This window comes from Leucoraja erinacea, chromosome 6 (genome assembly GCF_028641065.1).
Source record: "Leucoraja erinacea ecotype New England chromosome 6, Leri_hhj_1, whole genome shotgun sequence".
NCBI classification, from domain to species: domain Eukaryota; kingdom Metazoa; phylum Chordata; class Chondrichthyes; order Rajiformes; family Rajidae; genus Leucoraja; species Leucoraja erinaceus.
Window position 1 is genome coordinate 55,020,788 of NC_073382.1, and position 15,010 is coordinate 55,035,797.

At 41.9% G+C, this 15,010-nt stretch overlaps 1 protein-coding gene across 3 annotated transcripts in view; it reads right to left on the reverse strand.

The window, feature by feature from the left end:
* LOC129698158 (LIM and senescent cell antigen-like-containing domain protein 1) overlaps positions 1 to 15,010 on the reverse strand; it is a 115,497-nt gene that overhangs the window by 45,961 nt on the left and 54,526 nt on the right. The window contains exon 1 of one of the 3 annotated variants that reach the window (XM_055637092.1): positions 11,200 to 11,681. The exons of the other annotated variants lie outside the window; for them this stretch is intronic. Coding sequence (XP_055493067.1) covers positions 11,200 to 11,306 — 107 coding nt within the window. The 5' untranslated portion in view covers positions 11,307 to 11,681. Of the gene's footprint in view, positions 1 to 11,199; positions 11,682 to 15,010 lie in introns of those variants that run through there. 3 annotated transcript variants of the gene reach the window in all.

A 15,010-nucleotide genomic window follows, 5' to 3' on the forward strand; every position in this document is an offset into this window, starting at 1 on the left:
GGTCCACCAGATGGTGTTAAGTACAGGTCCACCACCGATTTTCTGGCAACTGGTGGTCCGGCACCTCTTTTAATCCAGACAAAATTACGAAAGTATACTTGAAATCCTCCCCGGAAGTCCCCCCAAAAATCTGGCACCTAGTCGAGTGGCGTGGGTGACCTCCATCTCATTGAGATCTCCGCAGCCGATCAGTGGGTCGAATCTGCCCCGTGGCCGGGGCTCTGGAACTCTGGCCTGGCCAGAGCTGGCTGCTCCATTCCCATAGCCGACCTCCAAGGCAGACTTTGCGGAGCGGTTTCTCAGCTCCCCAGCGGCCAAGGCAGACCGTTCCATACCTCTTGGAGGCCATGACCTCTGCTGGTCCGCCAAAATGATTAATCCAACAAGGCTCCGGAACCAAGGATGCCAAAGAGGAAAGAAAAGTGATGGACCTGTAAAAACTTAAGTACAAATGCTGGTTCCACAATAAAGCTTGTGTTGATTAATACCATGCTTGTGTGGTCTCCGATTGCAAAACCAAATAGTCGCAGTCTAATAGCACCTAGCGTAAGTGCTTCTTGTTGCATTACACCAAATAACAGACAGAATTATCTCCTGGACTTCTGTAAATTCGGAATCTGTTCATTTCCTGATGGTCTGTATATTTAATTGGCCTTAAAAAGGGGTTTTGGGAGAGCTTAAAGTTGAGAACATCTTCCAGCATTCCACATATTCTTTTCAATAATGCCCATCCCTACATTCACTCATACATAACTGTGTGACTTCAGTTTGTGACTCACACAGGAAGGAAAAAAAAAGCAACTCTGCTTATATGATTATATAGCACTGCAGCAACATAAATTATTTGGCATAAAAGTACTGGCAATGCCTAACTAGCTGCATTCAAGAGATGTCATGAAAATAGTGTGCCATCTTAACAGTCAAAGATCAAAATGCTGTTTTCCATCAAGAAATGGAAGAATATGGCTTTCTGCAACAGGGTACTGAACCAATCCACATAAGTATTTTAATCTTACTATCATCATCACAATACCATGCGATGGCCTCATCATAAGGTTTCAAGCCCACACCACTACCCTGCCTTTGGCTGGAATCTTGTTAAAAATTGGCCATTTCCAAGAAAAAGGTCACTGTAGGTTGACTTCATAATGCACAACAGTCAGCCATCAACAGTTCCACTAAGCCTCCATTATTAAACAGCTGGATGTGTTTAAGCTGGGAGAAGCTATGGAAGAACTACTGTGGAAATGACATGTAGAAAGATGGATAGGAGGTAAAAAAAATTGAAAGGATTGCATGGGGTAGAAAGGGCAGTGATAGGGGGTTGGAAAGAGATCGAGATAGATACATATGGACTGCAGGGGCAAGTGCAGCAAAGACCTTTATTTTCCTTGGATACAGATCAGACTAGTTGATCCTCTTAATTTGAAAGCCAGAGCTAGGTTTAGCTCTCCACCAATTTGTTGGCCAAAGGCTTAGAGCAGCTGGCACCTCTTTTACTGTTCTCCAACGCACAGTGGCACATCTAGTAGAACTCAGATCACCAGAGAGCCGGGTTTGATCCTGACCTCGGGTGCTGTCTTCGTGGAGTTTGTACATTTTCCCTGACCGTGTGGGTTTCTTCCAAGTGCTTCCTCCCAACATCCCAAAGTCATGAAGATTTGTAGGTTAAATTGCCCCTAATGTGTAGAGAGTGGGTGAGAACAAGATACCATAGAACTTGTGTTAATGGGTGATTGATGGTCAGCATAGATTGTAGCAATGTTACAAAATTTTGAGATTTTAAAAATCAAGTCTGCAATTTATCCCATCAGATAAAGCATAACAATAAGTTTAATTTGACACCAAATTCACTTTCATATCTCAAGTATTAAAAAAGTTATGGCCATTTTCATACTCGGAAATTAGCATCTTGTTCCCTATTGATTTTCAATGGACATTACAAAAAAGCTGTGATCTTGGATAGTCAAAAGGCCATTTCTTAAGGAAAGATTAACATTTTTAAATAGCCTAAGTGTCCAAATAATATTCACAAATAATTCACAATATAACATGATTTTTATATCTAATTTACATTAATTTATAGGCCAAATGGAAGGAATTTAGTGTTCAATTGCTGTAAATAAATGCCCATTTAAATCGGCTTTCTAGTGGGTTTATGTGAACGCGCTGGTTTAGAATGTTGACATCGCGCTGGATTAGTGCCCTCAAATGCCGAGAAAAATACTGCGGGATATAAAAAGCCCAAAATGAACTACTCGCTATAGATAACTTGATATATAGGGTTACATATATGCCCCATTTAATGTAAAAATAAGGTACATACCTTTAATTGTTTGCTTTATAAAACCCTGGGGCTGCGAGAGGTTGCGGAATCAGATAGTAATTTTAAAATTATTATAACTATATTATCGAGGCCTATAAAACTAATAATACCTTTTGCGACCGGGTCTTGCAGCGATTTTTCGTTAATGATTTACTAGGCTGAACATCTGCGATTAGTACAGCCTAGTAAAAATCGCGTTTTAAACCCGCCCCCTCCAAACAGCGCCAAAATCGCGGACCTGGCTGTGGGCAGATTCCCAATGACGATTCAGGTAGGTTTTGTAACATACCTATAGATTGTTAGGCCAAATGGCATGTTGCCATTCTGTATCTCTAAACTAAACTAATTAGATCAGTATAAATTGATGTGACTTAAGAAAATAACTTACACCCATTTCCTTCATTATCCTAGCATTTTATTCACTTTCCACCAGCTCCTGGCAAGTTACAGATACTGAAAGGAAAGTGATAATACAATACAGGTAGGTCCAAGCGGACTGAGCGAGGGTGTTCAGCGAAACGATTGCCCAGTCTACATTTGGTCTCGCCAATGTATAAGAGTCCACATCTTGAACAACGTATACAGGTTGGAGGAGATGCAAGTGAATCTGACCAACTAACCTGAAAGGACTGTCAGGTTCCCTGGACAGAATCGAGGGAGGAGGTATAGGGACAGGTGTTGCAGTTGCAGGAGAAGATACCTGGGGAGGGGATTGGTTGGGTGGGAAGGGATGAGCAGAGATAGTTTGTTTAAAGGACAGATGAAGTATAAATGACAGCAGCTTTTAATAAAGCAGAGTAATTGCCCTTTCATTCATTAAAAAAAAAAAATAGCAGCAACAAACTTTATGAATAGAATATTAAAATCAGGAAGTTTGTAAGAATAGATGGATGCTGACTAAACTTCAGCACTGGTCATTAGTGCATAATTTGGAAATAGGTTGTTAGTCCAAAATCAACTGTCGTACTAATTCTTTGTCCACGTGTGTATTGTTTCAAACCTAGTAGTATTGAACTTTAGCATAAGACAACTCAGCTGGTCAGGCAGCATCAATGAAGGGAATGGACAGACCACTTTTCAGGTTGGCAACCTTACTGACTTCATCATTGTTTGTCACAATTACCAACCAATGTTAATTGAGGTTGTTCAGAAGACACAAATTACAAAACAGAATAATTATAGTAAAAACACACAGTAATCAATTATCTTCCCTCATCAACTCTGGAGTACTCCAGGAATCTCTTTCTGATCACTTAAGGGCCTGTCCCACTGTACGAGGTAATTCAATAGTCCTCCCGAGTTTCCCCTGATTCGAACTCGGAGAATTACGGTAATAGCCGCTCGTAGGTACTCGGAGCTCTCGTGATCATTTTTCAACATGTTGAAAAAACTTCCCGAGCTTACCGCGTTTCCCGAGTACCTGCCGTTAGCGTTACGAGCCGCTAGGAGACGTCCCGATCTCCGACGTACCCGCTACGCACTTACCAAGAGTTTGATTTTTTTTTAAACTCGGGAGAGCTCTTGGGTAAACTCGTATAGTGGGACAGGCCCTTAACTCTCATTCTGTTCTTACTTTCTCATGGAGGGAATCTACATGTATACGTGTCAGTCTCCAAACATACATTTGCAGCAAGCTCTATCGCCTCTTTCAGTGCCAGTCTGGTCAGACTGTTCACCTGACATCCAGGTCTACTCTAATAGTGCAAAAGGATCTGTAGAAACCTAAAACCAGTTTCCATTGTATTTGTTAATCAGTCTTAATCACTGGTGTTCATGAAGTTCTTTCACAGCAAACAGGAATTATACATAAAGTTTGGAATCTCATTTCATTGCCTGACAATTGAATTCTCCACTGAATACTTATTATACACTACCTTCACATCACCTTGAAGTTCACCTTGAGCCAACATTTCTCAAGACCTGAAATACATCCCTCACACATGAAGTTCTGTATTCTTTCGACAGCTACATATTTTAACAAAGCCAGTAAAGTTCCAGTTAAGACACATGAGAATGCAGATGCCAAACAAAGCATAAATTGCTGGAGAAACTCAACAGATCAAGTAGCACCTATGGAGCCCAAGATGTAGATGGTGGTTCAGGTCAAGATCCTCCATCAGCACAGTGCAGGGGGGAGATCTTCCAGGCAATGTCCACTACCATGTGTTGCAAGGGAACAGGTTCAAGGATCTGGCTAGAACAGAAAGGCTCACTCGTCTGTTTAGTTACAAATCAGTTTTATTGGCAAGAGAGAATAAAAACAATTGGTATGCGCGGGGTCCGTTTAACAGCAGCACACCTCACTCTCTCTCTGCCTCCATCCGCAGCGCTGATCGCGACTCAGCCCGTCGGTGAACCCCACTCATACACAAACTAACATGGCTTCCTGGCGCCTGCCTTTATACAGGTAAGAAATCAGCTGTTGAAATAACCGCTGGTAAGTCCTGGCCAATAGCACTGCTCCCAAATTCAAACTATAACCAACGGCAGGGGACTGCATCCGAGCGAGGCCCCCCCCCCCCCCCCCCCCCTTGGTATCAAAGTGCTATCAGCCGCAGACTGGCACGTAAAGCAACACACAGCGCTGCCGGTTTGGTGCGCAAAGGTTTAAACAGAGCGCTGTCGGCTTAGTGCATGGGAATTTAAACAAAGAGCCTGTTGGCTGCAGCGCTATGGGGTTTAAATATAGCGCTACCGGCTGCAGTGCTTTGGGCTTTAAGCATAGCGCTACGGCCACAACACTATGGGTCAGACTGTTCGGGCAAAATTCTCGTATAACACCATGCTACACAGTCTCTCCCCCCCACCCCAACAATCCCCCCCACTACCAAGCTCCATCTGTCGCCTTTTCTCGCTTTCTATTTATCCGTTTCTACCTACCTGCCTCCCTCCTCTTGCCAGCCTCTGCCTCACCCCTTTGTCTCACCTCTGTATTCTGGTAATCTCCTCTCTCAAGGGAAAGTGCAGGCTCTCAACCCAAAAGATGAACTAATCCTTTGCCTCCACAGATGCTGCTTGATGCACGGTTTCTCTAGACCTTCGTATTTTGATCAAAGGTCAAATTTTAATATCAGCATCAATTTTCCATTTAACTTCGTTCTGCACATGAACTGAGTAACTGTGGGCGGCACAGCAGTAAAGTTGCTGCCTTACAGCACCAGAGACCCGAGTTCGATCCTGACTACGGGTGCTATTTGTACAGTCTTCCTGTGAACTATGTGGGTTTTCTCTGGGTGCTCCGGCATTCTCACACTCCACAGATGTACATGTTTGCAGGTTAATTGTTTTCTGTATAATTGTAAATTATCCCTAGTATGTAGGATAGTGCTAGTGTACGGGGTGACCACTGGTCTGCGTGGACTTGGTGGGCCAAAGCATCTGTTTCCGCACTGTGTAAAGTCTGTACCCTCGGGTATTTGGCATTCACAACCCAGCAAAATGACTGAACATCTACCATATCTAAGGCTCCATAATTTTAAGAACTTCCATCAGGTCACCCTCACAGCCTCCCACACTTCAGGGAAAACAATCCATTGTTTGTCCAAACTATCCATATTGCTAATACACTCCAATCCTAGCAGCATCCTCGTCAACCTCTCTGTACCTTCTCCAAAGCCCCCACATCTTTCCTGTATTAATTATATTCCTCTTTCTGGACCAGCCAAATATTCCCAGCATTTTCTGGGTTTTATGTTAGGTTATAAACTTGTTGAATATTAACATTAGAACATAGAACACAGGAACAGACTCTTCATTCCACAACATCTATGCCAAAAATGATGCCAAGAACATGTCTTATCTGTCAGCACATAAACTATATTCCTCCATTTACTGGATATCCATACGCCCATCCAACATCTCTTAAATGCCACAAGCATATCTGGCTCCACCACCACCTCCAGCAACACGTTCCAGGCACTCACCACCCTCTGTAACACATCTCCTTTAAATGTTGCACCTCTCACCTTAAAGCTATGCCATCTACTCCATAGATCAATAGATGTTATTGATCTCCAGCAAAATGTGCCTGAGCAATTCTGAGAGGAAATAAAATAAAACTCACGACAGACCACGTTTCATTATGATCAGAGCCTTGCCATTTTTTCCATCCTGAGAAAAAGGTTCTGACTATCTACCCTATCTAAGCTTCTCATAAATGTTATATACTTCTGTATAAGGTCTCCCCGCAACTTCCACCGTTCCAGTGAAAGATAATGAAATTATCACTAAATATAATGAATGGCATGATGTCCTTTCTCTGCTGGTCACACCATCTTTTTAAGGGATTGGAGTTAATGATTATCCTAATTTTAATTGATAATAGTCTTTGCTCAACCTTCCAAGTTAGGGCGAGACTTAATAACGTCACTCCTTCCAGTCTGCAGATTGGTTATAGCATGATAACAAATGTAATGTATCCACTGAAACAGCAATGAACAAATGTCAAGCTATCTGCACTGTACTTAAAATGTTGAAGTTTTGTGCTTGGAGGTAGAAGTGGCTTTAATATCCATCTTCACAGCAGTCAAAATGCAAACCAGATCAAGGAAATGGGAGCAAATCCCACATACATTTCCCAATAACCCCACCTCATTCCACAATGGCTCGTCATTACCGAAGAGGTATACTTATGAGACCAGTTCCTCCAGACTTGGCTCTTGCTGACAAAATCGTTTAGAAATGGAAGCAATTCATGCTGTAAAATTCCATGGCCCCATCTCAACTGCATTCCAACTGCTAGATTAAGTGTGATAATCCACAATCCAAGAGATTTGCTTTGTAAAGATGATGTACAATATATTTATGTGACTAAAATTGTAGTTTTTGTTCACATTGAAACTGCACATCATTTTCAATTTACTCAGAGAACTAAACTAAACTCTTATGGTTATGGCAGCATTTGCACCTGCATAGTCATAATTCTAAGAGAATCCCATGTCTACATTCCATTCTTTATTTTAAAAGAATTGCAAAAACTGAAGCAGAGTTATGAACAACATGAACTAACAAGTTCAATGCTGAATATATGGGTATAGTGAAATTAGAGAGTGCTAGAAAGAGAATCTTTAAAATACTAGATTTGCTCTGTTCCCACACTGCTCATCTAATATATTAAAAGGCTGACAAAAGTGCTGGAGAAACTCAGCGGGTGCAGCAGCATCTATGGAGTGAAGGAAATAGGCAACATTTCGGGCCAAAACTCTTCTTCAGACTTCTCCATAGATGCTGCTGCACCCGCTGAGTTTCTCCAGCACTTTTGTCTACCTTCGATTTTCCAGCATCTGCAGTTCCTTCTTAAACACAAATATATTAAAAGGCCCCGATTACTGTTATTATGTTGAATCCTCATTATTGAAGGATTCATGACATAATGGTCTTTTTTTGTTTTTTTAATTCAAAAATGTAAATGTTTGGATTTCTCATCCCCTTCCAAGTTCAGCATGAACATTCCAACACTATTAACTAAATTTGCCTACTCTACAAAAGGTGGTCCCGTAATACCTTTTATACCCGTAATTTTACACGGGAAAGGGGCTGATAAAATGTTTTAAGTATATGTTTGGGACAATTTGCTCAGAAGAAAAATATGGTAACCAGAAAGATACATGCCTTACAACTTCATGGCCAGTTTTGCCCACCAAAATCCCAAGTTAATTGCCGATTAATAAATAGGACAATTCAATTGACGGAAATTGGCAGTTCTTTGACCCTTGGAAAAAATGATGCGACTATGTCATATCGATTTTGTAATTGATGCAGTCAATCAAAACAAAACAAAGAAAACTGAAGTCATGAGGAGCAGTCTATCTGTAGGAGCAGTCTGTCTGTAGGAGACTATGTGCCAACTATTTTCCTTTCAAAAAACCCCCTTTGCACGAGATACAGCATGGAAACTGACACTTTGGCCCACACCCACCAACATCACCCCATACACTCGTACTATCCTTTAAATGTACTAAATATCCTTATTAGTTAACAGTTAACAAACTGTTCATAAAATTAGATGAAAATCAACAAAAATGTTGAAACATTTTACTACAATTAAATTTCAAGTGAAATTCAAAATTGATCTTGAAGATAACTTTATCAACTTTCAAGTATGGGAATAATAGATACCATATTTCCCTGCAATGAAGACGTACTCCCATATTGAGTTGCTAAACTTTGAAAAAAGGCTGGCGTGACATAGAATTTCTCACGCTCAAATAATAATAATAATAAAAATAAAGAAAGTAACAATTCAATTTACCCAAGGCTTCCAGATCTCCTCCATTCTGAATGACTGAATGGGTGGGGAGGTGGAGGGTGACAGCAGGTGGAGAGATGGTGGGAAAACCGGCAGCACACCGGGACAAGTTGAATCAGTTGTGATCTTATTGAATGACAATACCAATTGAGGTTACTCGCGCTGACACAGGAGTAAGCTCCACCGCCCGCTGTCCTGTTATCCATCGCCCGCTGACCCGCCCCACTCTATGATCTTTGCTCTTGACCTGGTCCCCTCACTGTCCGGTCCACATTGAAAGACACGGACCGGGCGGGCAATGAATGCCATGCAGTGTCACCCAGCGCAGCAAGTGAGGCCATGTCCTGCTCCCAGCGGCAGTCGGAATTTAAAGATTTGCGGGAAGCGGATAACATGAGAGAGGTGTCAAACGGAGAGCACTGCCAGAGGTGAGCGGGCCAGCAGAAGGCGCTGAGATGGCGGCCGGTTCTGCTGTCCGGTCCCGGCAGCCGCTTGCAGCCAGCCAAGCTACTTCCCTCCCTGGCCACAATGCGGTGGCTCCACGCCCGGAGCGCCGCGGCACCGTTGAGTGAGTTGCTCCCTCCTTCTCAACCCCCACCTTCTCAACGCTCCTGCCCGTGCCGACCTGGGCCAGACTCCCCACACATGTGAAAGGAACTCCCCCCCCCCCCCCCCCCCCCCCCCCCAGCGGCGCTGTCCTTTTACAGCCACTTCCCACGTTACAGCCGGTTCCCATCATCTGCCAACAATGAGGGATAGACTTGGCTATCCCTCAGTACAGCAACGTCATTCTTGATGTTGCTATACTGAGGGATGGCCAAGTCTATCTTTCTTGGCTAATAACCTAACCTTCGGCCTCCAAGACGCAGGTAAATTTTCGTGCCTTATTTTATTGAAAAAAAATCCCATCTTCATTGCCAGGAAATATGGTAAGTGCTTATCTAAGAATATTTTTTGCTTTTATTATCAGAACATAATAGTAATTACATAATTCATCTTTCCATTCCCACCCATTTCCACAGAGACTATCCACTTCACAACTCCTTGTTCACTCATTCCTTCCCACCCAAAATACCCTCTCCCCAGGAACTTTCCCTTGCAATCGTTGGAGATGCAACGCTTGTTCTTATATATACTCCCTCACATCCATCCAGGGACTCCAGCAGCCTATCTGTGTGAGACAGAGGTTCACATTCACCTCCTCTAACCTAATCTACTGCATTCGCTGCTGCCGATGTGACCTCATTTACATCAGCAAAATCAAGCATAGACTAGGTGACTGACTGGCGACTGGCTTTGTCACCTGCCACACCCCCACCCCCAGCTCTCTTCCAACTTTCCAAACAGCATCACAGTGACATGGCTAATGCATGAATGCAAAAAAGATTTGTTTCAAAGTAGTAATCTTTCCCATAACAACTGCTAGAAGTACATTAAGGTCATAAGTGATGGGAGCAGGTTTGGGCCATTTGGCCCATCCAGTCTATTCTGCCATTCAATCATGGCTGATCTATCTCCCTCCCAACCCTATTCTCCTGCCTGCTCCCCATAACCCGACACCCGTACTAATCAAGAATCTATCTATCTCTGCCTTAAAAATATCCATTGACAGCCTCCAAAGCCTTCTGTGGTAAAGAATTCCAAAGATTCTGACTAAAGAAATTCCTCCTCGTCTGCTTCTTAAAGGAACGTCCTTTAATTCTGAGGCTCTGACCTCTAGTCCTCAACACTCGCACATGTGGAAACATCCTGTTTTTTAAAAAAAAGTCAAATAATCACTTTTATATCACCACAAATATCCTTCTCTTGGAGATTGAACATCCATATGGAGCAAGTCTACCCAGTTTTATTAGATAAAGGCTGCTGATTCATATGGTGACCTTTAACTTTTGCACAGAAATGAAAACTGCACTCAACACCATTGTCCCCTTCGGGCACATTCCAGTGCAAGAGTCAATTTATTTTTCAAAAGTACAATTCATGCGTAAACAGTGACATCCACAAAAGTATTGCATTCCATTGTTAACAGCCAAGCAATTGCCGTGTATAAATAGAAACTAAATGGAAAAAAAGTCTGAAAGGCTCACTAGTTCTTGAATTTCACTGAAAGCACTCTTCATGTCATACAGATTGCCCATCTCCCTTTCCAACTCACACAATGCTGCAATCCTTCAGAGAGGTAGATAGATCTCCATTCGAAAATACTTTTGTTCATGAAGTCAACACCAAAATGATTGCTACACACAAAATTATAACCTAATTTTTCCAAGTAAGATTTTAGGTATTGATACTAAAGTAAAATATTTCAGTAATGTCTTTCAGTAATTGTGTTTGAAACACTCTGTTCAAAATAATCCCTATGCAAATTTACTGACTGAGACGATCAGATACTATATCTACTGCCCTTGGTGACCAAAGGAACACAAACAATCAGCTTGCATTTAAAAATTCAGTTGTTCAAAACCCTGCATTTGTTTTACAAATAAGTAAGTGGCCATTACACATCTCCCTCCACCCATTAGGCATAAGACCACCAAATCCAAACTGGCTTCATTGATGATCGCGTCGGACTACAGTTTTCTTTATATACCAGGTGTAGTTAATAATCAGCTCATAATAAACATACCTTAACTTCCTCGTCTCTAAAACAGCAGTTCCAATGCTGTCATGCCGCTCCTGCCGCCTTCGATACAGATCAGACTGAGACAGTTCCTTCAATTGTAGCAAATTCATCGCTAAATCTGTGGTGTGTGGGCTGTAGAACTACTGTGGTAAATTTAAGCTGCTCTTAAAATACAACACACCTGACTTAGTAGCCCAGCCCCATTCTTGAGCTGCCGAAATTTGTCACGGTGCCTACACCTGCAACACCGCTGATACACTTTACAACACAATCGTTATTGCGTTGGTCTCCAACTTTCATGTGTAACACACCCCTTCAAAAAGAGCACTGGGAGATTTTTATTCCCCTTCAACTTGCACGAGCATGGTGTCAATCTAACCAACGAGCGAGTATCCCAGCAATCTGTCATCCGCACAAAATAAATCAACGGGATTACAAATCATGACGTGGTCCTATCCAGCGATTCTCTCCACTTTTTTTTCACTCAGCCTCTCTAGTTACAAAGAAGTTTCCACCTTCACGACAAGATTGCAGCCCCTCCCTTCTTGAGCGGAAAGGTAAAGGATTGAGTGCGTCATAATTTGCAAGGCACTATATCTGTAAACAGTCTCAGAAAGAACACCTTTGCGTAAGACTATTTTGTAACTGCGTTTTTTTTTTTAAAGTCCACTTACAGCTTTTACTTGTAACCAATGAATTAATACAAGGATTGACCACACATGTCCAAACAGGCAAATCCTCAGCTTTGCACAACCATACTGTTGCAAGGCATGGTCACATTTCACTTAACCCCTGGCTTACTGAAAAGCCTACAGCACTTTTAAACTTTAGACTTTAGAGATACAGTGCGGAAACAGGCCCTTCGGCCCACCAACTCCACGCTGAGCCCGTACACCAACACTATCCTACAAACCAAGGACAATTTTACAACTTACCGATACCAATTAACTTACAAACCTATACGTCTTTGGAGTGTGGGAGGAAACCAGAGCTCCCGGAAAACGTATAAACTCCGTACAGACAGCATCCGTAGTCAGGATCGAACCCAGGTCTCTGGCATTGTAAGGCAGCAACTCCTAGCGATATGCCACTGTGCCACCCCTAATAAAATTAATCAAGATGAGGGCAGGGGAATGGCTGAGCAGATTGGCGGATATGTTGCAGTGAATAATGGAACAAAGGGCAATTGATAAGATTTCAACAAGTGCGATTTTGAGTGAGAGTTTAATCAGATGGTGGCTGTAGAACCGTGAACCCGTGGAGCACGGTATATTACCAATTTCGGGAGTTTCTCCAGATCTAAATTACTGTTGATCGGAGTTCTCAAATACAAAAACCTCTTTCCTCACCGAGAGGGAATCTCGTGATTTTTTTCCCCCATTAAGAATGTGCGCGATATCACGGTAATTGGGAAACTGGAAAAGAGGCGTGATCAGTGGAGTAGTAACAAGTGAAATGGGAGACTGGAGCAATTGGGTAGCCATCTGTGGAGTGGAAGGTGGAGCAGCTGGGAGTCACAAGAGTGAAGGTGAGGAGAACAGAAAGTTGCTGGCAAGGAGTGGGAATCATGGAGTTTATTTCTCCAAGAGCATGTGAACAAAAAGTCAGGATTCAGAGAAGCCAAAATAAGATACGTTTTCTGTTTTGTAACATGCACGTTATGATACACCATCACACAACGAGTGATTGCCAGATACCCTGCGTTCTACATCTAATACTGCTCTCTACTTCTGTAAAGTAGTTAAATCAGACACCAGTGGGCTAGGGTCTCTATCTGAAATGTTCTCCAGGATCGCTGACTGACCCGCTGAGTTACTACAGCACTTTGTGCCCACCAATGGGTTATACTTGTAATCCAAAGGCTCTGATTCCAGGTGCATTTTATCGCTACTAAATGAAACTAATCCAAGATGTGTTTAATTTAACTGTGAGAGATGGATGAGCACCCAAATTTAACAGATCAAAGGCTAACGACTAATGTCAATGGACAACCGACTAAGTATCAAATGCAGATGTGGAAAAGTCTGTAGGAACAGCCAAGGCCTGTAGCTCGCGTTGCCTGCTGGTAATCCTTTTCCAGAACATTCTTCACCAACGGTCATTCGGACTTAGTTTCTTCACAACGAAGTTCGGATTCCGACTTTTACAATACAGTTCGATCTATACGCTGGATTTCTGCCGTTTTTTATTTTTCATTTGACACGTTTGTTTTGAAAATCTTTTTATTTTTGATTTCATTCAATATTTCAATTTACACTATTTACAAAAGGTAAACGCTTTTCTTTATTTCCCCCCCAAACGTAGACGATTTTTTCAATATTTCTTTATATTTGAATAATTATTTTTGAAAAGATTATTGCATAACTGGTAAAAAAACTTTGCGCTTATTTGATCCGCTGATTTAGACAACTGAAATAGCTTTTCTTTAATTTACATTAAATAATTAATTTTTTACAAAATTGCTTATTTTTGAATTTTAAAATCCCCACTGCTCTCTCCCTTCTCTTTTCTTATTCAAACTAGCTGTTATTTACTTTTCCGTTTATATCCCCGCTGTGATCAATCCTCAAAGTCACAGCCCAAAACCTGTGGCGGCCGCTCGGCTTGCGAGTAAGCAGATAGGCAGCGACGCAGATAGGTGGCTCTCAGAGAGACATAGCTCTCCTCTCCTCTTCCTCTCTCTCTCTCTCTCTCTCTCTCCCTCCCCCCCCCCCCCTCTCTCTCTCTCTCCACCCTCTCCATGCCACAGTCTCAGAATAAAAAGTCCTACCTTTAGAACGGAGACAAGGAGAAATTTATTTAGCCAGAGGGTGGTGTACCTGTGGAATTCATTGCCACGGACAGCTGTGGAGGCCAAGTCCTTGGGCTTTTTTTAAAGCGGTGATTGATAGGTTCTTGAATAGTAAGGGGTTAAAGTTTACGGTTTAAAGGCAGGACAGAAGGAAAAACAGATTAGCCATGATCGAATGGCAAAGCAGACTTAATGGACCAAATGGCCTAATTCTGCTCTTGTGTTATAGTCTTTGTCCGTAGCATTTCTGGGTAAATCAAAAGGTTGTTAATTCAAGTTTTTTTTCAGAAACTTGAGCATTAAAAAAATGTAGGCCACCATGCTGATGTAGCATTTCACACATTACAACAATGGCTACACTTCAGAAAGTATTTACTAGCTACTAATGCTGTGGAATGTCTTTGGGCATTAAACAAACACAGCTTTTAACAGAATGATTGTGTGTATTATTAAGTTTTTAATATACTAAGCAAGGCATTTTCTTACTCGGGATAATAGCAAGGATGTGGAAATATGCAAAGTACATTCCATGATGTACATCTATCTGTTAAAACTTGCCCAATATTACACAAACTAACTGCCCTTATGCAGTCAGCAATGCTACATGCTAAGTGGAGGGGGTGTACATTTTGTACAAAATATGGCTGTGAATCAGGATACGTTGAAGTTATATTGAAATAAAGATTGGGACTTTGAAAACATAATTTCAAGTTAATTGACAGATTTTTTACTGATAATTAACATTTTCTCTCGCCCTGTGTTGAAAGCACTGACTCATTGATGATTAATAGTTTCCAATAACATCCGACTTCCAGCTGGTGCCAATTTATAGCATTTAGGAGCAAGGATTGGGATGGTTTCTCTTAATTCACCAAAACTAAACTGCATTGAAAACCTTGATTGAAATTAGCACAGATTTGAATTAATGACAAAGGTAGACACAAATACTGGAGTAACCCAACAGGTCAGGCAGCATCTCTTGGAGAAAAGGAATAGGTGATGTTTCGGGTTGAGATCCTTCTT